The sequence below is a fragment of the Podarcis pityusensis genome, assembly GCF_964106645.2.
Source record: "Podarcis pityusensis genome assembly, chromosome: 10".
Classification (NCBI taxonomy): Eukaryota; Metazoa; Chordata; class Lepidosauria; order Squamata; family Lacertidae; genus Podarcis; species Podarcis pityusensis.
In genome coordinates, this window is record NC_138035.1 from 57,549,487 (window position 1) to 57,570,483 (window position 20,997).

Below are 20,997 nucleotides of genomic sequence, written 5' to 3' on the forward strand. Positions count from 1 at the left end.
ATTTTCACAAACCCACAGATCTTCCTTTACACGGGCATTCTGATTCTCTTCCTATCCTAATGTAGTGTCTCTGTGTTCTCGTTCAGGCCAATGAGGAAAAACCTGTATTCCTTCAAAGAAGCAGCTGCTAGCTATACAAAAAGTACTTCCAATACTATCCTCTCACAGCCAGACCCTAGAATAAACCTACGGTGGAATAATGGCTTCTTACTTTGACACATTCTCCTTCGTGGGACGAGTCATTAGGCAGGACATAGATCTTCGTACTTTTTGCAGAGAAAAGAATCATTGGGTTTCTCCCCCCCCCCCAACTACACTGACAGGATTGCACTGTGACACATTTATTGTGGAATAATCTTCTGCGGGCCAGAGCACACTTCATCAGACGCATGAAATATTGCGCTCATTTGGCGGCTGTAGATATAGCTCTTGAATTCTTTACAGAAGATTTGATCTATAAAACAAATGCAGAAGAACATTTGTCCCATTACTCAGGGATGGGGATGTTATTCAGAGTGCGGTTCAAATCTAACCACAATACTTGGGCCGCATTCTTTGCAGGGGTGAATTGATGAATCTATATTATCTTCTTGGGTTCTATTAATTGTGTATTAGTAGCTGCTCATCCCTTTTGGTCCCCTTCATGCGTACCCTGATGTATATGCTCTTTGCGACAGGGCCACCCATTCAAATATTGCTTTTGCTGCTGATTCCTGTTTATCTGCTGAAGCACTTTGCGTCACAGTTGCCTGCTCTTCTCTCTCTCTTGCAGTCATTTGATTGCACTTGCTTTATTATATTTGAAGGAAGCTGTTCAGTCATTAATAACTTTGCTGCACAAGGAATGTAGCTTTTAAACAACTCCAGCTCTGATTTATTCATCAAACCATATGCACTACGTGGGTTACTTAACCACAAGTAAACGAGGACCCCCTTCTGCTAGGTGCATCTTACAGTGCAATAGTGTACAATTTTACTTGGGGGTTACAGTGGTACCTCAGGTTACAGACGCTTCAGGTTACAGACTCCGCTAATGCAGGAATAGTACCTCGGGTTAAGAACTTTGCTTCAGAATGAGAACTGAAATCGAGCAGCCGCAGCGCAGAGGCAGTGGGAGGCCCCATTAGCTAAAGTGGTGCTTCAGGTTAAGAACAGTTTCGGGTTAAGAACGGACCTCCGGAACAAATTAAGTACTTAACCCGAGGTACCACTGTACAGATGAAGGAAACTGTCAATTTTCATCCTGCAAGTTTCTCATTTCCCGCCCACCCCAATCTTAAATTCAGTTCTCGACAAAACAAAAACAAAATCATTTCCTATGGGAGAAGGATGAGACATTGGCCATCATGATGACATTCATAGCCATGACCAAAGAAGAATCCAAAATTGCAAGTATTGGTCCATTATCACACATGTACCAAAGAGCAGTTGTTTATTGCATAAAGCATAAAGGTAAAGGTAAAGGTACCCCTGACCATTAGGTCCAGTCGTGACCGACTCTGGGGTTGTGCGCTCATCTCACTCTATAGGCTGAGGGAGCCGGAGCTTGTCCGCAGACAGCTTCCGGGTCATGTGGCCAGCATGACAAAGCTGCTTCTGGCGAACCAGAGCAGCACACGGAAACGCCCTTTACCTTCCCACCGGAGCGGTACCTATTTATCTACTTGCACTTTTGATGTGCTTTTGAACTGCTAGGTTGGCAGGAGCAGGGACCGAGCAACGGGAGCTCACCCCGTCGTGGGGATTCGAACCGCCGACCTTCTGATCAGCAAGTCCTAGGCTCTGTGGTTTAACCCACAGCGCCACCCGCATCCCTAACCTAAAATACTTGTGTCCTAATAATAATAATAATAATAATAATAATTTAATTTATATCCCGCCCTCCCCAGCCGAAGCCAGGCTCAGAGCAGCTAACAATAAAAGTAACACAGCATCCTAAAATCAATCCATTCTAAAATCAATTCAGAATCAAATTAATGGCAACCATTGGGCTAGAATGTCTTATTTCATCACAAAGTGGGGAGCGGGGTCTCAACTCACAAGCCTATGTATCATTTCCATGGAGTAACCTCTTGCTGCTTACTTCTGACTGCACCAGTTTTGTTAAGCTGTAACAAAAGATCTCCAGCCAGCTGTATGCAGCCAGCTGAAGTTCAATCTTTAGCTTTAAATTCGAAATGCAAACAATCTTGCTAAGAAGTGCTGCCATTTAGAATGAAGTAGGAACCACATCAGGGACGTGGGTGGCGCTGTGGGTTAAAACACAGAGCCTAGGACTTGCCGATCAGAAGGTCAGCGGTTCGAATCCCCACTATGGGGTGAGCTCCCGTTGCTCGGTCCCTGCTCCTGCCAACCTAGCAGTTCGAAAGCACGTCAAAGTGCAAGTAGATAAATAGGTACTGCTCCGGCAGGAAGGTAAACGGCGTTTCCATGCGCTGCTCTGGTTCGCCAGAAGTGGCTTAGTCATGCTGGCCACATGACCCGGAAGCTGTACACCGGCTCCCTTGGCCAGTAAAGCGAGATGAGCACCGCAACCCCAGAGTTGGTCACGACTGGACCTAATGGTCAGGGGTCCCTTTACCTTTACCTAGGAGCCACATCAAAAGAAAGGAAAGATGTATCCAGCCTCTGACTGAGTACTTTCTTCGTGCTCTGGCTTTTTCTATGCTAACTGGTGCAGGCAAACTTGGAAACCTCAGTATTCCCCTAATTCACTTCCCAAAGCAAAGACAGACCATCACTTACCCAGGTGCTCTTGCGTGATTATGTCATTGCTCCTGTTCTGAAATAAGTCCTGTTGTTCTTGCCGATCAGAAGGTCAGCGGTTTGAATCCCCGCGACGGGGTGAGCTCCCGTTGCTCCGTCCCTGCTCCTGCCAACCTAGCAGTTCGAAAGCATGTCAAAGTGCAAGTAGATAAATAGGTACCGCTCCGGCAGGAAGGTAAATAGTGTTTCCGTGCGCTGCTCTGGTTCGCCAGAAGCAGCTTAGTCATGCTGGCCACATGACCCGGAAGCTGTATGCCGGCTCCCTCGGCCAATGAAGCAAGATGAGCGCTGCAACCCCAGAGTTGGTCACGACTGGACCTAATGGTCAGGGGTCCCTTTACCTTTTTTTAATAATCATAACTGTGATCAGATCATTGTGGCCTTGTATGCAGTTGCCAAGGTACTTCGGAATGTGCATTCTTTTGAATAATATTTTGTCACCAATTCCTTATTCCTGTGCAATAATTAGACATCCTGCAGCCTCAATTATGTTCTTAGATTGGCATATTGAAATAAAGTGCATCTGTTTAAGTAGAAGTTATATTAATCACTTAATAAGCTTAGCACTATGTGGTCTCATGCTAAGTAATGAGATCTGGGAATAATAAGAACAGCTTGACTTCTCTCTTAAGCATTAAGAAAAGTCTAAAAATGGACTTTGCTGCAGTTAATAAAAAGCCACACCACATATGAACAAAAAAGGCTTTGTCACAAAAGCGTGGGGAAGGGAAAGGGAGAGCTCGCCCTCTACTGGCAGATTTCATTACAATACATTTGTAGTTTCATCACTGTAGATAACTTCTGTGAAGCAATTCATTGGTGCTATACCAGAAGCATTTAATTCAACTGATTGGCAGCATTCCATCGATTCGATTACTTATATAACACACCGGATATGTTCACTTCCTATCCCACCATTTTGTGTAATGTGTAAAGCATATCATAAGCCCCATCATGGAAATATGAGACTCTTTCAGCCCTATCTTATGCATGTTTACTTTAGAAGTCCCAAGGTGTTGGGTGGAGCTTACTCTCAGGAAAGTGTGCATATCGGATCACAGCCTCAAGAACGTAATTGTGGGTTTAACCATTTCAAGGAATTTGGGTATGCCAAACTTTCCCTCGTTTTTTTCTGGATGGGTGCAATCCGCTGCATGCTTATTTCAGAATAGATCCCATTAAAGTCAGTGGGACCTATAACCCATTCCAATGGATATTTAATTATAAGTCAGCTAAACTTTTGTTGTGCTAGCCAAAGGCCATGGCATCTTCCGAAGTAGCCGGGTGGGGAAAACAGCAGTCGCTACATTTGCAGTAAAACCATGATCAGATCCACTGAAATTTCTTACTTTTTCTTTTTATCTTTTCTTTGTTAGGTCTTTTTCTCAGCCTACTCTCTGTTTTCTTTAAAGAATTTATTTCTTTGGTTTTTCAGATTAAAGTTTTACAATCACATATCCAACATACAACATAAAAACAAGATTCCAAAGAATCTCCTGGACTTCCCTCCTCCCCTTTGTGGGTCCTACTTTTAATCATTTCCTCCTACATCTTTTATGACAATCCAGACCTTTTACATCTCCATTATGTCCAAAATTCACTATTAAACTAGAAGTGTTATTCCAATCCTACTAACGATTTCAGCTGTTTACAGTGTTTTTCATGATAAATTATAAATTTTCCTCATTACTTATTAAAATTTTGGTCTTCCTGATTTCTTATTCTTCTGGTCATTGATCTGCCATTCTTCTCTGATTGGGACTTGATCTTCTTTCTATCCCTGGGCCCATAACACCTGTGCAGCAGTGATCATACATAAATATAGTCTTTTCTGCTCCGTCGGGATTTCAGTGCCTAAAATCCCTAAAAGAAAGGCTTTTGGGGTTTTTAGAAAAAGTTATTTTAAACATTTTTTTTCCAATGCATTATATATCATATCCACCGAAACTTCTTATTACACAGAATAAAAAGTAATTCTCAAATAAAATGTGCAAATTAGATCTCAGAGTCCCCATTGCAATTGACTGTTAATTATAAGGGTGTTTGTAGAATCAAAGAATTGTAGAATCCAACCCCCTGCGATGCAGGAATCTTTTGCCCAAGGTGGGGCTTGAACCCGCAACCCTAAGATTAAGAGTCTAGTGCTCTACTGACTAAGCTATCCCAGCAGTTACTGCCACAGCCACCTCTGCCTTCATCCAGCCCCCACCTGCATGCTACCTTTCTTATATCCAGTCCAAGGAGTGGCACTGCTTATCAGCTTTGTCCTCCTTCGTCTCGGTGTTGCCCTTGCAGAACTCAGGAGGGAGGGACATGGGGACAAAGCTAGAATTAGTGGGCTCTGCATGTTGTTGACTCTGGCTCCACTCCATGTTGGCCTCCTTGTCGTCTTCCCCATCAGTTTCACTGTGCATGAGCCACCATAGATGGTCTTGGAAGACCAACACCTTCCCACTTTGAATTAAGCTAAGCCTGTAAGGACCTGACAAAGTGTCTGAAAATCTTCCACCACTGGAATTCTTATATAAGCCACTCTGCGTCTCCTGTAAGAAGAACAAGGCATGAGCATAATAAATAAAATGTAAGAAGGTGGAATAATAAAGCACTCTGTGTACACGGAGAAACGTTAAAGTGGAAAATAATAACAAAACACTGCAATTCCTGAAAACAGAGGCGCTAGCTACTTTAACGATCTTCTCGTTTTCATTCCTTCTCCAACTTGATGTTGTTTCAGATGTGCATCTTCCAGTTGCCCTTTCTGCCTGCTCTGAATCAAACATTGTACCTCTTCATACCAGGAAGTCCCAAGATAATAACAAAAGGACAAGTTTTACACAAATATTGCATCAGCCGATCGAGAACGCTCAGCAGTAAGAGTCTGGTTTTCTGTTCTTAATACTTAATAACTGCATCCGCATGAGTTGAACTAGATGTTACAATTTCCCCGTGATGCATCTGGATTCCTTTATGATGCCAGTTTTGGAAATGGAAGGGGTATTTGCAAGGAACCGTTCCCTAAACAAGGCTGCCTTCAGATGTCAGATAGTTGTTTATCTCCTTGACATCTGATGGGAGGGCGTTCCACAGGGCGGGCGCCACTACTGAGAAAGCCCTCTGCCTGGTTCCCTGTAACCTCACTTCTCGCAGGGAGAGAACCACCAGAAGGCCCTCGGAGCTGAATGATGGGGGTGGAGACGCTCCTTCAGGTATACTGGGCCGAGGCCATTTAGGGCTTTAGAGGTCAGCACCAACACTTTGAATTGTGCTGGGAAACATACTGGGAGCCAATGTAGGTCTTTCAGGACCTGTGTTATACTGAACTATAGTGAAATATTATGTGAATGAGCCTATCCTCGTTCCATGCTCACATGCAGCAGGTTATGGGTGACCAGGGCGTGTGACATCATGACGTTACACGCACACACACACCCCGGTCTCAGAACCTGACTTCCAGTCCCACTGAAAGTCAGGTTCTGAGACCTTGGAAAGTATCTCTGTAGTGAGGCCTCGGAGGTGACTTCTGGTGCTTTGTGAGGCACCAGAAGTTGCGTCGGGGCCCCCACAGTGTAGGTGCTGAGCACCCACAACAAAAAATTTGTGGGTGCTCGGGCACCCAGAGCCCCCTATAGTTGGCGACCCTGCTCACATGCAACCAATTTTCTCTCCCCCGTCGTTGTGGCTGCAAGGAGAACATCTGAGGCTTTCATTTCTGCTTTTGTTCAATCACGACTTGTCATGTCATCTGAATGGACAAAACTGTGGCTAAGGTTAACTATGGCTTGCATTAAGCAAGCAAATATCGACCATATGGCTAAACTGGTGTTTAGCATAGCATCAAAATGTGTCCAAATTGAAGCATGCTGGTTCTGCTAGGCTTTGGGGGTATATTGCTGCTTTGTGAAATGGAGGGCAAAGGTTGGTGTCTGAATTGTGCAGTGAGATATTTTCAAAACTATGGGTCCTCAGAAGGTGGGGACCATTTTGGCTCCATTTCAGCAGGAAAATATTTGGATCAGCACTGAGGAACATAATGGGAAGCATTTTTCTGCCAGTTAAACAGGAAGGGAAGAACTTTTGATAGAAAGGAAGCAGCCCTTGCCTAACATTGTGCTGTAATTTTCCAGGCATCCATCACCCGCTAAAGACACCTTTAAAATTCAAGACATTTCAGTCATCATCAAAGTGTACGTTCTGGTGACATCTTTAACACCTCTGCGGGCATTCATTCATTCAACTGCTGTCGTCTGGTATCCGCCCAAGAAGAAGCACTTTTCAGTCAAGGTAAGCCTGTGATTTCATCTTCATTTCAGTTTTATTACCAAAGAGCTTGAAAAATGCTTGGTTTGTTGGTTTGTTTTATTTCCCCACTTGTGTAAGAAGCTCTTTGCATCTTATCCACCGTGCACTGAAATGAAAGTTGGCTTTATAAATGCACGGGTGAGAGTGCTCAGATTTTGAAATCAGCTAAAGATGTGCAGAATACAATAGGACAATCTCTTTCTCTTTTTAAAGTTCCCACCCATGTTTTTCTCTGTCTGTCATTTTCACCCTTTTAGACTTTGACCGGATAGTGGTACAGCCAGTTCCTTCAGCATCTGGTAGATGCTGATAGTATGTTAGGGTCCTTATTTCAGCCAGACTGCATATTACAGATATAATCTTGGATCCCATCTCTTGCTGGGCTGTGGCTTCACGAATTTCATGAAGATGAAGAAATGCAACATAATTCTGTTTTTTGAAAACTCCTTCATTTTTTACCCTTTTCATTTGCAGCTGCAAGCCTTTTTCGAAACCGTCTTGAAAGGCAGTTCCCCACAGCAGGCGCTGGAGGACATGAAAGAAGCAATAACCAAACTCTTATTGATAACTGAGGTTTTTAGTGAAGCCCCTTCTTCCGGACCAAAGGCCTCCAGCCAGTAAGGAGATTGAAGCACACAAATTGAAATAAGCTGAATTTTCTTAGAGATGCTCTTTGGAATATGAGGGTGCCTTGAACCTGGCTTCCAAAGTCTGGGACATAATGGAGCCATGGAGCTTTGCCTTGATGGGTTTATTTGAACGCTCAGAGTCTAAAACAGGGATAGATACAGAAAGGAGTATCTGTTGGTAAGGAGAAAGACTTCTTTTTTTAAAAGACATCTTCTTGGAATCTGCTATCTGAAGCCACTGAACACTTTCTGAGGTGTTTTGTTCCTTCCTGGTTAAAGTATTGTTGCAGGCAACCCCAGTCTCTGAGTGGTACAAGATTCCAGGGTTTCCGGGCTCAGTTTCCTCTGAATAATAATAATAATAATAATAATAATTATTATTATTATTATTATTATTTATACCCCGCCCTCCCCAGCCAAGGCAAGTCTCAGAGCGGCTTACAAGCAATAATAAAAACAAGTTGAATGATTACAACTTAAAAACAAAATTAAAATACAACATTAAAATATTGAAACATTAAAATATTAAAATGTAGCCTCATCGCAGGAGGAGAAGGAAAAGAAAAAAGAAAGAGGGGGAGGGAATCAAATTGGCTCCAAGCCAAAGGCCAGGTGGAACAACTCTGTTTTACAGGTCCTGCGGAAAGAAATCAGATCCTGCAGGGTCTCATGAGGCAGAGCGTTCCACCAGGCCGGAGCCAGAGCTGAATGAGGGTCAGCGGAGATTGTGGTGTCTTTATAATATATGGTTTATTTACACATATATACAACTTGAGACTACAGTGGAGGGGCTCACAGCCTCAATGCCCCAAGAGGGTCTTGCTTCTCCCATTGCCCCTGCCTTCGATTCTGGCAGAAATCAGACATGGCTCTCACTCTTTGCCTTCTCAGCTTTGCCTTGCTACCAGCTTCCAGTTTCTAGTTCACATAATTCGACTCTCAGTTCTGGCCTTTGTCTTTCTAACTCCCAGCGAGTTGAAGGAGGGCCCCCCACCCATTTTCTGTCTGGCACAGAGTCACTTCCTTTGTTACCTTACTGGCCCATTGTCTCTCCAGGAAGCTAGCCTGGCTATTCCAGGATTTGAATCCTGGTTTCATGCATACAATCTATCTCCACCCCCTCTACAAAAAACAAAACCCCTCGTAACAGTATTATTCACAGGCCAGTCATTCAAATGGGAAAAGGGGGCTTTCTGAAAGAGACGTAGTGCATTTTGAAATCTGTATCTTAGGTCATTGCCTCCTTTGAAGACAGAACCAACTCTTCATTTCTGTCATCTTACTTCAGGTGCAGTTCCTGCTTTCAGATGCTAACCTTCGACGTTGGGCTCAGCCACTCTATGGATCCGGTTATTCTTGAGGTAAGCAAGCGTCGGCAGCATCTCCCCACATGAGCAGCTGCCTGTGGCTAAGCGAGGGGAAATCCTATAGGAATTCCCAGTGAAGTTTCCTTATACTGCAGTGCTTTAACGCATCACACTGGAACGGTGAGCATAAAAGTAAACCCAGAAACAGTAACATGAAACACCTTTTCTGTTCTGATAAACAAGCCCAGATGGATTCTATATTTATGGTCAAACTGTAGGTACTGAGAGCAGTGCACTTGATAAATGTTCATCTCCAAATGAGTTAATAACCTTAAGTTAATAACCTTCCTAGGTACATGAACACTTTGATTTTCAAGCTGACGGAGAGTCGGATTTTCAGGACCAAACTGTTAAAGAAACCCTTCTTGGAGATACTTTCAGAATTCTCTTAGCAAATCAGTCATCTTCCTCTACTTTCTTTGAGGCTTTGCAGAACGTTTACCGATCAACAGGGATTAAGGTATTGGTAGATCTGTTTATCTAATATTTATTACACTTAATTAGTCGCTTTTTTAAAAAACCAAACAATCTGATCACCCTGTAAAATATCTGTGCTTTTCTGTGTTTGTCCAGCATAAGAGTAAGGCTATACTCCTGCCAACCCAGCAACTTCTTTCTCAAAAAATCCTCTGCTACTCTCGACCAGGTTTAACTTGGCACCAGTGTTAACCATGGTTAATGTTAATGTTACTCTATTTTAACTCAGAGGTGGGTCATGTCTTGTGCTATGAGGCAGAGATATGAGGTTCCAGAAACATGCTGCTGGCATGATGTAGAATCTCATAAGTTCAGATAGTATGCTCACCCTGTTTCTAGTATTCTGTTTATTTTAAACACAATCCTGAACATGGTTTGCATTCTGTTATTATATGAAAAAAAAATCATTTGGACTTCTTCAACAGGCAGGATAAGTTAGGAAAGTATAGGCTGACAATCCTCCAAACTATGGACCATTTCAGCCTATCCTATATATCTCAGATGGCTCAGTCTGCAGAGCATGAGACTCTTAATCTGGATTCAAGCTCCACGTTGGGAAAAAGGATTCCTGCATTGCAGGGGTTGGACTAGATGACCATCGTGGTCCCTTCCAACTCTATGATTCTAGGATGTATTTGAAGCTGTGCCTCCAATATCCCAATCCTAAACAAACTCACTTGATTTCAGCCAGCAGATCCAAACCATACACTTAAAGCATACCAGTACACATTTACTTACAATGGGGACGCAGGTGGCGCTGTAGTGTAAACCACTGACCCTCTTGGGCTTGCCGATCAGAAGGTCAATGGTTCGAATCCCCATGATGCAGTGAGCTCCCATTGCTCTGTCCCAGCTCCTGCCAACCTAGCAGCTCGAAAGCACACCAGCGCAAGTGGATAAATAGGTACCGCTGCAGGAAGGGAAACAGTGTTTTTGTGTGTTCTGGCTTCCGTCATGGTGTTCTGTTGTGCCAGAAGTGGTTTAGTCATGCTGGCCACATGACCTGTAAAGCTGTCTGTGGACAAATGCCGGCTCTGTAGGCCTGAAAGCGAGATGAGCGCCTGTTACGTACTAAGCTTGGATCCTAGAACGATAGGCAGGTAGGATCCTAAAACGCAACAACCTGATTGGCCTGCAGGAGCAGCCCAATTAGACCCCAGGAGGAAGTTAATCAGCCTATTAGGCCAGTACAATACTAGGATGCAACAACTGATTGGCCTGCAGCAGCAGCAGCCCAATCAGGCGCCAGGAGGGAAACATAATCAACCAATCAGACGGTACTCATTTTGTAAATAATGTATATAGCCTGAGGTTTGGGGGGAAATCAATCACTGTTCCCATGAGCTGAAATAAAGTCCCTACTCAACTCTGAGTATATTTCAGCGCTGCAATCCCGTAGTCACTTTTGATTGGACTTAACTGTCCAGGGTTCCTTGACCTTTTTACCACACACATTTACAGCACATGACTGCCAACAAAGAAATATGGGAGCTATAGTTTGTTAAGAATGCTAGGAATTGTTGCTCTGTGAGGGGGTAACTCACAGCATTCTTTGGGGGGAAAGTCCTGTGTTTGAAATATGTGTTGGTCCTTAAAAGTATCATTATGGAGCTGTCCAGTGAGGCAATGCAAGGTGGGTTTCTTCTGGATGTTGTGGTCATTAAGCATGTGTCCATCTTCCAGCTGTTTGCCAGCAAAGGACAAGTTTATAAAAACCCAACAGATTGAAGGGATAAAGCTTTTTATTGGTCAAGGAGTCAGGGTGCCAGTAGCAGAGAGCTGTCTGCCTCAGAACACATGTACTTTGCCTTAGGACCCAAGGCTTCCCCTACTGTCCATGATCTTCTGCTTTCCTTTCACAGCAAGAGCATCTCCCAAAGGAATTTGACCATTGTCTAACTTTAGAAGAACTAAACCCACTGATCAATTTTGTAAAAGAGCTGCAGAATCTAGGACAATACGAAGTGGTAAGCCAACATTTGTGGGTTTGTTTTATAGCAAGTCTTTTTTGTCAATGCGAATATTTCCCCACATACCTTTGATATGATTTTTATTCACCAGAGCAGGAAGAAAGAAAATAGGGGGAAATATGTCTTCTTCTTTTTTTAATGAGTAAGAGATACAAAGACTTATCGGTGTGTACTTGTAATTTCAAAAGGGCCGTATAATGTTGGATTAAATCTTTTAGTGTGACAGCACCTATAATTTTGATCTCCCTATTCACGTTAAACAGGCGCTCTCACTATCATTTTTTATGCCAGCTGATTTTTTATTTCAACCTACACAGTTGTATAAGTTAATTAGCTATATTTGCTTTAAAAGATTTACTGATTTAGTGTTCTATTGATAATTATTTTACATATATTTTTAAACAGCTTTGTGGCTTTAACTGGTTTATTGGTAATTAAACTATGTACACCACATAAACAACTATCTGACTTTTAGAAGACACCTGAAGGCAGCCCTGTTTAGGGAAGTTTTTAGTGTTTGATGGTTTTATTGTGTTTTTAATATTCTGTTGGAAGCCGTCCAGAATGGCTGGGGAGGCTTACCCAGACGGATGGGGTATAAGTAATAAATTTGTTGTTGTTATTGAGTTTTATGATTAAGCAGTCTATAAATATTTCTACAACTAGAAATCAACTGCATGTCTTTACTAATCTGATCCACATTCACTTTTTCCCCTTTCAGCTGTTCCCCTCCACTGTTCCCAAGACCCATTTTTTGATGCATGACCTTTATCGTATGGTGAATCCGGGGGAAAAACTTGGCTCAATCCTGGCTGTGCATTGGTTCCTTTCAAATTTACTTGAACAGTTGCATGTCATTAACAAAGGACCACGTGCAAACCTTCCAAAGGGGTAAGGTGGCAATTTGATCCTATTTCTGGGTTTTGATTGATTCCATGAAAAGATGACAACCCTTTGGACTTCTGCAATGATACACTTCGTTGCATCGAATCATACAGTTGGAAAGGACCCCTAAGGTCATCTAGTCAATTATAAATACAAATACAATTCTTGGCATTAAGAGTTAAAACATTTCAAAACACTAGGATCAATCTAAAAGGGACAGGAGTGAGGCTGTCGAGGATCACAAAGTACTCAATTGTTCTGCTTCACCCTATCTATTCCCTAGAGCAGGGGTAGGCAAACTAAGGCCCGGGGGCCGGATCCAGTTCAATCGCCTTCTAAATCTGGCCCGCGGACCATCCGGGAATCAGCATGTTTTTACATGAGTAGAATGTGTCCTTTCATTTAAAATGCATCTCTGGGTTATTTGTGAATAATCTCTCCCGTTAGAGTGAATGAGCAGTTTTTCCACAATTCGCATTGTAGTGGGGGATGGGTTTGTGTGTGAAATCAGGAAGTAGAGTGGTCATGACCACATTTGGCTTTGGCTTATTACCCACAAAGGAATGCAGCTCACTGCTATAAGATAGCAATTATTGATAACGTCTATAGAGTATGTGTAAGACAAGAAGAATGCCATAGGATCCATGTGACTTGGCTCTGAAAATCACATTTCTAATACAGTGGTACCTCGGGTTACATGAGGTTACATACACTTCAGGTTACAGACTCCGCTAACCCAGAAATAGTGCTTCAGGTTAAGAACTTTGCTTCAGGATAAGAACAGAAATCATGCTCTGGCAGCGCGGCAGCAGCAGGAGGCCCCATTAGCTAAAGTGATGCTTCAGGTTAAGAACAGTTGCAGGTTAAGTACGGACCTCTGGAACGAATTAAGTACTTAACCTGAGGTACCACTGTATTAGACCAATGTGCTTTGCAACTGGGCAAGGCAAAGATCTTCCCGTTCAGTCCTTATACTTCTAGCACTATGAATCAAAGACTTTTAAGAATTGTTTACTCTTTTTCCACAGGCAAAACAAGGATTCCAGAAATGTGCCTTGGATGAAAACCAAATGGTCAAGCCTTAGGTGAGGATTTAAAAGCATGTGTTTATATGTGCTAAAAGTTGCCCAGAGTTGTTGGGGAAACCCAGCCAGATTGGCGGGGAAGAAGAAGAAGAAGAAGAAGAAGAAGAAGAAGAAGAAGAAGAAGAAGAAGAAGAAGAAGAAGAAATACAAAGCAAATTTTTAAGCAACACTTGTTCTTATTTTGTGTTTTTATCTTGTATTTTTATGCTGTGAACTGCCCTGAGATCTATTGATGGAGGATGGTATATAATAATAATAATAATAATAATAATAATAATAATGTAAATGACCCCTGGGTGGTTAAGTCCAGTCAGAAGTGACTATGGTGTGCAGAGCTCATCTCGCATCAGGCCAAGGGAGCCAGCGTTTGTCCACAGACAGCTTTCTGGGTCATGTGGCTGGCAGGACTAAACTGCTTCTGGCACAACAGAACACCGTGATGGAAACCAGAGCGCATGGGAACGGCGTTTACCTTCCCACTACAGCTGTACCTATTTATCTACTTGCACCGGCATGCTTTTGAACTGTGAGGTTGGCAGGATCTGGAACGGAGCAACGGAAGCTCACCCCGTCGCGGGGATTTGAACTGCCAGCCTTCTGATCGGCAAGCCCAAGAGGCTCGGTGGTTTAGACCACAGTTTCATCCGCACCCCTGACAACAACAACAACAGTCACCTGAGCACCTTGGGATAACCGGTGCCAAGGGAATAATGGGCACAGATACAGTCACTGCACAACCTCCGTTTGCATCAACTGAGTGTGTACAAACTTCTCCTCCAAGTCCTGTTGAACTGAGTGGGGGTTGCACAGCAGCGAGTCCCTCCTAGGGAATTTCATTTGTTTGCTTCTGTGAATCATTTATCAGTAGCAGTGATTAGGGTCATCAGAATTGCATAGCAGAATTTGATAACGCTGTCCAGCATTCAAACATTTTAGAAACTCACAAGCATAACATGATGGTGACCACTCTTTTTTTGTCCCAACACTGTAGGGAAAGTCAAGCCTCTGGCAAAAAATGGCAAATGTCATTTTGCGTATGCAATGGAAACTTTTCACTGAATGAATTTTTAAACCATTATTAATGGAATGCCATGAAAAATATATATGACCCATGCTAGATTAAATTATATTATCTTTCTCTATAAAGATTATTGAAGCAAAGACCATCTACAAAGGTCAAGCTCTATTTCCTTTATGGGTTCCTTTACTATTCCAGATTAGCTTCTTCCATTTTATTAATGTCAGCAGTTACCAAAAGAAAGTGCTTTGAGGGAGGGGAGTAAGGGGAGGGGGAAGAAACCTCACACTAGTGTTGTATGCAGATGTTTTCTTTCCTTGCACTTGTTAGTTTAGAAATCTCTCTGCTTTTCCATCATTAGGACTGGTTACTCAGAGAAGGGTGGCATGAAAACAAGATCTTCTGCAATTAGAGAAAAACATGAAGGTAATAAAGTTTGTATTCTCTCTCTCATTCTATTTGCGGGGGGCGGGGGGGGGGCGGGGATCACTTATGGGTAGAGCAATATGAAGGCCATGTAGCTGAACTGCAGCAGCCAATTAGAATAGCCTCAAGGAGATGGCCATTTGCCCAGGCAGGTGCATTATGTGACCCATGAGAACAGCAAAATAACCAGACTGTACAATGGTGCCGGGATAAAATCAGGCCAAATCTTTGCGTGGACAGGCAGAGTCCCCCAAACCCTGGGTGGCCCCCCCATGTGGAATAATGACTCAAGACAACGTGCTATGGGATTAAAATTGGCCACAACTTTATTATGTTTCAGATGTGGGTAGATCTTGGCTCAGGCATTGGGCATTTATCCCTCCCAGTCCCCGCCAGGGATCTGGGGAACATCAGGGTTATCCAGTGTGTGTGGTGGGGGGATGGGCTGGCCCTGGAGAACATATATTCAAACAGAGAGAGCCTGCCCCCGTTATGCCGCCATCAAAGGGGAGAGCAATGACGACCTCTAGGCATACGGCCAAAGCCTCCCCTCAAAACAACCACTTTAACGGGGAACCCTGGTATCGCCGCCACAAAGAGAAGGGGGGCGTGGATCACCGCTACACGCTCACCCCCATTTAGAGAAGATAGACTAAAGGATTCCTCCCAAGGCCTAATACTGCCAAAATTATGACGTTTTGCTATGGGAAAAGCAAACCTGCCAATGAAGGAGAATCCCTTTCCGGCCCTTCAACAGCGACCCTGACGTAGCAACACCCGCGTACCTGTGGAGAAAAGGTTAACCTGCAAAAGAAGTCTTAACTGAGGGTGGGTAGGGTGGGAAAAGCTCTGGAGCCAACTGTCGATTCCCAGTAAGACCCTCCCCCTATTGTGTGGGCAGGTAGTCCCTCCCCCTACCTGGCCTGGTCACCTTGGCAACGCTTCCCCAGGCGGGATTGGACAACTGACTGAGGTAGGCGGAGACCTCCAGGTATCCCACCTGGGGGGAGGCGAAACCAAGCCTGTGCTAATGGAGCCACATAGTGTCAAGGGGCTGCACGCGACCACGCAAAGGGCGCCCCCCCCTTTAGTGTGGGGAGCGGTCATTATTGACAGCAGCAGGCAGGGCAAGCGTTGGCATGGCATTGGGTCCCAGGATCAGTTAGTTCATCATTCCACAAGCCCCAGGTTAATGGAATGGATCCTCCCAAACCTGTAGGATGGGAGTCAGCCAGTGTTGAACCTTGCTGTGGTGCAAGCCAAGCAAGCAGTCTCACCGGGGGACGAGGGTGAAGATTCCAACCAGGCAGATACTGAGCCCACGCTTGGGTTTTGCCATGGTCAGTCCTCCCCTCAGGCCCCTTATGGGGGCCCCCCTATACTGTGTTGATCCTGCCCAATGCTATTTCCTCCCTCAAACAAACAACGTTCCTAACAAAGAAAAGCCATAATTTCACTGAGGGAAAGGCGGAAAAAACCCCAACCAAGTGCCAATCAGCTTGAGAGGGGGGAAAATCCTTTCTGGCCCTGTCAACCAGCAACCCTAAACTGCTCAGTGAAGGCTCTAACCTGAGGGTGGGCGGGCAGGAAGCTCTCAAAGCAAAATGGCTGTGAGCTCCAGGGAAAGCAGTCTTATACAGTCATACCTCGGGTTGAAGTAGCTTCGGGTTAAGCATTTTCGGGTTGTGCTCCGTGGCGACCCGGAAGTAATGGAGCACGTTACTTCCAGGTCTCGCCGCTCGCACTTGCACAGACGCTCAAAATGACATCGTGTGCATGCGCGGAAGCGGAGAATCGCGACACGCGCAGACGCGGGTTGCGTTCGCTTCAGGATGCGAACAGGGCACTGGAACAGATCCCATTTGCATCCAGAGGTACCACTGTACAGTGGTACCTCAGGTTCATACGTTTCAGGTTACATACGCTTCAGGTTACAGACTCTGCTAACCCAGAAATAGTACCTCGGGTTAAGAACTTTGCTTCAGGATGAGAACAGAAATTGTGTGGTGGTGGCGGCACGGCAGAAGCGAGAGGCCCCATTAGCTAAAGTGGTGCTTCAGGTTAAGAACAGTTTCAGGTTAAGAATGGACATCCAGAATGAATTAAGTTCTTAACCCGAGGTACCACTGTATAGGCTTTTCCTTCCCCGCTGCAGCAAGGGCTCATGGGACATCTTTTTCCCATGAGCCCATCACACAAATATACTGGGCAAAAAACCTTGTCCAGTATTTTGCTGCAATCTATGGGCCACAGCACTGCTGGGCAAAGGTGTCCCGTGCTTATTGGGCACAAGATGGGGCTTAACAGCAGTCGCTTGAGTGTTGTCATAAATACAGATTCCATCCTGACCATTCTTGGTTATTTAGTGTGCGAAATGTGACTGTGTTGGTGCAGTGAACACATTTTGGATGGTGCTTGCGATGTTATTGCATGAGTCCCTCCTTAACATTTTATCTCCACTGCCACTAAAATGGCCCCTACACAGTGCTTTTGTTCCCTCTTTGAATAAGGCTGTCCATTTATTCCCCCAAAGGCTGTTGCTTCTTGAAATACGTTTAGGGAAAGTACAGTGGTACCTCAGGTTAAGAACTTAATTCATTCTGGAGGTCGGTTCTTAACCTGAAACTGTTCTTAATCTGAAGCACCACTTTAGCTAATGGAGCCTCCAGCTGCTGCCGCACGATTTCTGTTCTCATCCTGAAGCAAAGTTCTTAACCGGAGGTACTATTTCTGGGTTAGCAGAGTCTGTAACTTGAAGCGTCTGTAACCTGAAGCATCTATAACCCGAGGTACCACTGTACTGTCCATTTCTATCATATTGGTCTCTCTGTGGCTTTTGGCCGTGATTATCAGAATTGTTTTATAACCAACATGGTTGTTCTGCAGATACTGGCAGAGTTATTTGCCATGATATTTTAGGGTTGCAATACATCCCGGACATATCTGGAATACTGCAGTTGGCTGCAGTGTCCAGGCGGGAAAACATCTGGGAAAATCTGGATGTATGGCAGCCGTTTTTGCTGATTTTCCATAAAAGTAGCTCAAAGATGTTGATTTTGCCAAAACAGGCAAAAACCCCTCTAGGTTTTCATTGTTTGAAATATGGCAATCCTATGATATTTTTATTTCTTCTCAGATGCAGACGTATGTAGTAGAGGTATCACAAACCATCCTGAATTGTGTTTGTTTATCCTCTAGGTTTGCGTTTTTTAACTCTGGCTAAAGAAATACACTGCAGTCATGGTACGTCAAACCTAAGACTTTGGCAATAGGTGGCGCTCATTCAACAAAATTGCATGCTGTATTCATGTAACCTTTTTGGAGGATGATTTTTGCTTTCACTAGTTGCTTGGGTAAAATAAATATTTAGGCACTGAGAAATACTAATGGTGGATTTATAGACCTATAAGGAAACAAAACATCATCTACTTTCAGTCTCCTTCTTCCAATATGGTAACTACCTTGCAAATTGATACATTTTCAAGACTGCCATCATTAGCCACATTTTCCCTCTCATTACCCTCACAAATGTTTCAATTAATCTGTGGGAAGATCTTTTACCACTCTAATCCATATTAATTGTTCAAAGATCTTACTTCATGTGATGCTGGGGGAAGAACCATGGAACTGCCCATCAGAAACAGTTTGGATTACAGTGGTACCTTGGAAGTTGAACGGAATCAGTTCCGGAAGTCCGTTCGATTTCCAAATCATTCGGAAACCAAGGCATGGTTTCCGATTGGCTGCGGGAAGCTCCTGCAGCCAATCAGAAGCCGCGTCGGACATTCGGGTTCCAAAGAACGTTCGCAAACTGGAACAATCACTTCCGGGTTTGCGTTTGGGAGCCAAAACGTTCAACTCGCAAAGTGTTCAGGATCCAAGGTACGACTGCATTTAAAACCTGATTTTTTATTCACTTTCATATGCAAAAAAAAAAAAAAAAAAGCCTGGCAGAAGGGAATAGAATTTGGCCAAGAATAAGGAGTCAAGCCATTGATAATGTCCAATTGCTTACTTAAAAAACTTATTTCCCTTTTTGTTACAGATAAAGATTCCCTACCTCATATCAAGCAGATCTTCACCAATCCACATTTGGATTTAAATCCTAATTTTGACCCAAAGATCAAGGAATACTACTCTGAAGTCCCATTTGATGTGGTGACAATAAAGATTAGAGCAGAACCTGCAAACTGTCGCTGTGAAGTCCACCTGGATGAGAAGAACGGACCAAGGTATTTGGGAGAGTGGGCCATTATTCAAGAGACATGGAATTAAAACACACATACACACACATCGTAGTGATAAGACAATGTGGGTGAAATTCAAGTGAGTTATACTCAGATGAGACTCATCATCTTTAATGGACATAAGGAGATTGATTTCAGTGGATCTGCTTCAACTATGACTTAGTTGTCTATCACTCAATAGTTTTGCCTCTTAGGAAGGCCTGCTGTAGCAGATTTCTCCATACTATCAGTAACTGGTTTGGTAGTTCACATGGAGAAGAGCTTGCTGCTTCACATGGAAGATTTGTCAGGTGAAGCAGTTTCTAAGGTGCCTCTTTAAGCAGTTTGCTCCAATAAATTGGCCCTGATGCTGTGGTGCTCTTCATATGACTTGATGTATAGGGACGTGGGTGGCGCTGTGGTCTAAACCACTGAGCCTCTTGCGCTTGCCGATCAGAAGGTTGGTGGTTTGAATCTGCACAATGGGGTGAGCTCCTGTTCCTCTGTCCCAGCTCCTGCCAACCTAGCAGTTCGAAAGCACACCAGTGCAAGTAGATAAATAGGTACCACTGTGGCAGGAAGGTAAATGGCGTTTCCGTGCATCACGGTGTTCTGTTGCGCCAGAAGCAGTTTAGTCATGCTGCCACATGACCCAGAAATCTGTCTGTGGACAAACGCTGGCTCCCTCGGCCTGAAAGCGAGATGAGCACTGCAACTCCATAGTCACCTTTGACTGAACTTAACTGTCCAGGGGTCCTTGATGTGTATGTAGATTTGCCGCAGCAGGCTTTGACCAGGGTATGTTAATGACTCTACAATCCCTATGCATGTACAAGAACAGGTAAACTTTGTGTACATAGCCCAGAGCCCTCCAGAAATAAGGTTCCCAGCTATGCAATAATGAGCCCAGTTTGCATCACGCTGTAGACTTGTACCCATGTCCAATTGGGTCAGAACTGGTTGTGCATGCGTAGATTGGGGAATGGGGCTTGCTGCCATGCGCTTCCTCTCCATTATGTACCTGTATTCAGTAACATGAACAATGCTTTGTAGTGAAATCATGCAGATTGCTAAAGGTAGAAACCAAAATATGCTCTACACCTGTGTTTTAGGAACTAAAATAAACATCTCTGCCGAAAACCATGGAGATCTCAAATCCAGACATATAGAGCTAAAAGAGCATTGGGAATGTTAATGAGAACCGGGGGGCAGAAAGACAAAGTTGCATGTCATCAGATAAACCTTCAGTTCATCTATAATCTTTTTAAAAAAAAACTTAAAAGTTGATATGGCCTCCCAATGAGAAGCTATAAAGTGCACAGGTTGCTCTACTTTTCGCTGATATTTTCTTGCTATTGTGCTTTTTTCAACAGTGTTGCAAATTACCCTCTTGGACTAGGAATAAACAGAATAAATATCCTGGTAACAGATAGATCTCAATCACTCCACAAGGTTGTGAGCGTGTACAAAATCATCATTTACCGAGAAGACCGCCCAAGCTTGCCATTGTTTGACGACTTTATGGTGTGTGGCTTTGTGCAGGTACTGTTTGATTTTGTGGAATAGTAGAAGTAATTTCTCATGTACAACCCTTGTCACTTCATGCATTCTTCTCCAGCAAAGGAATCAAATTGTCCTATAATGTTTTAGGATCTCCTCTCTGTTGTCTGTGGATCAGATGTTTTCACTTGCCTCCGCAGTTTCAGTCAATCCTTTTTCCTCTTCCTGGGCCATATTTCTCAGTTCCCAACTGCTTCAGAGGCTTCCTACTTTTGCAAGTCCTCAAAAGCAACTCCCAAGTGCATGTGGATGATTGCATGCTTGGATAGTCCCTATTACGTCTGTCCAT

At 43.8% G+C, this 20,997-nt stretch overlaps 1 protein-coding gene across 1 annotated transcript in view; it reads left to right on the forward strand.

Moving 5' to 3' along the window:
* CPED1 (cadherin like and PC-esterase domain containing 1) overlaps positions 1 to 20,997 on the forward strand; it is a 135,190-nt gene that overhangs the window by 63,690 nt on the left and 50,503 nt on the right. The window contains exons 6-17 of the mRNA XM_081023526.1: positions 5,501 to 5,636; positions 6,891 to 7,047; positions 7,540 to 7,682; positions 8,983 to 9,055; positions 9,354 to 9,521; positions 11,401 to 11,505; positions 12,230 to 12,399; positions 13,422 to 13,478; positions 14,858 to 14,922; positions 18,121 to 18,165; positions 18,968 to 19,154; positions 20,522 to 20,690. Of these exons, the coding sequence (XP_080879652.1) occupies positions 5,501 to 5,636; positions 6,891 to 7,047; positions 7,540 to 7,682; positions 8,983 to 9,055; positions 9,354 to 9,521; positions 11,401 to 11,505; positions 12,230 to 12,399; positions 13,422 to 13,478; positions 14,858 to 14,922; positions 18,121 to 18,165; positions 18,968 to 19,154; positions 20,522 to 20,690 (1,475 nt within the window). The remainder of the gene's footprint in view (positions 1 to 5,500; positions 5,637 to 6,890; positions 7,048 to 7,539; positions 7,683 to 8,982; positions 9,056 to 9,353; positions 9,522 to 11,400; positions 11,506 to 12,229; positions 12,400 to 13,421; positions 13,479 to 14,857; positions 14,923 to 18,120; positions 18,166 to 18,967; positions 19,155 to 20,521; positions 20,691 to 20,997) is intronic.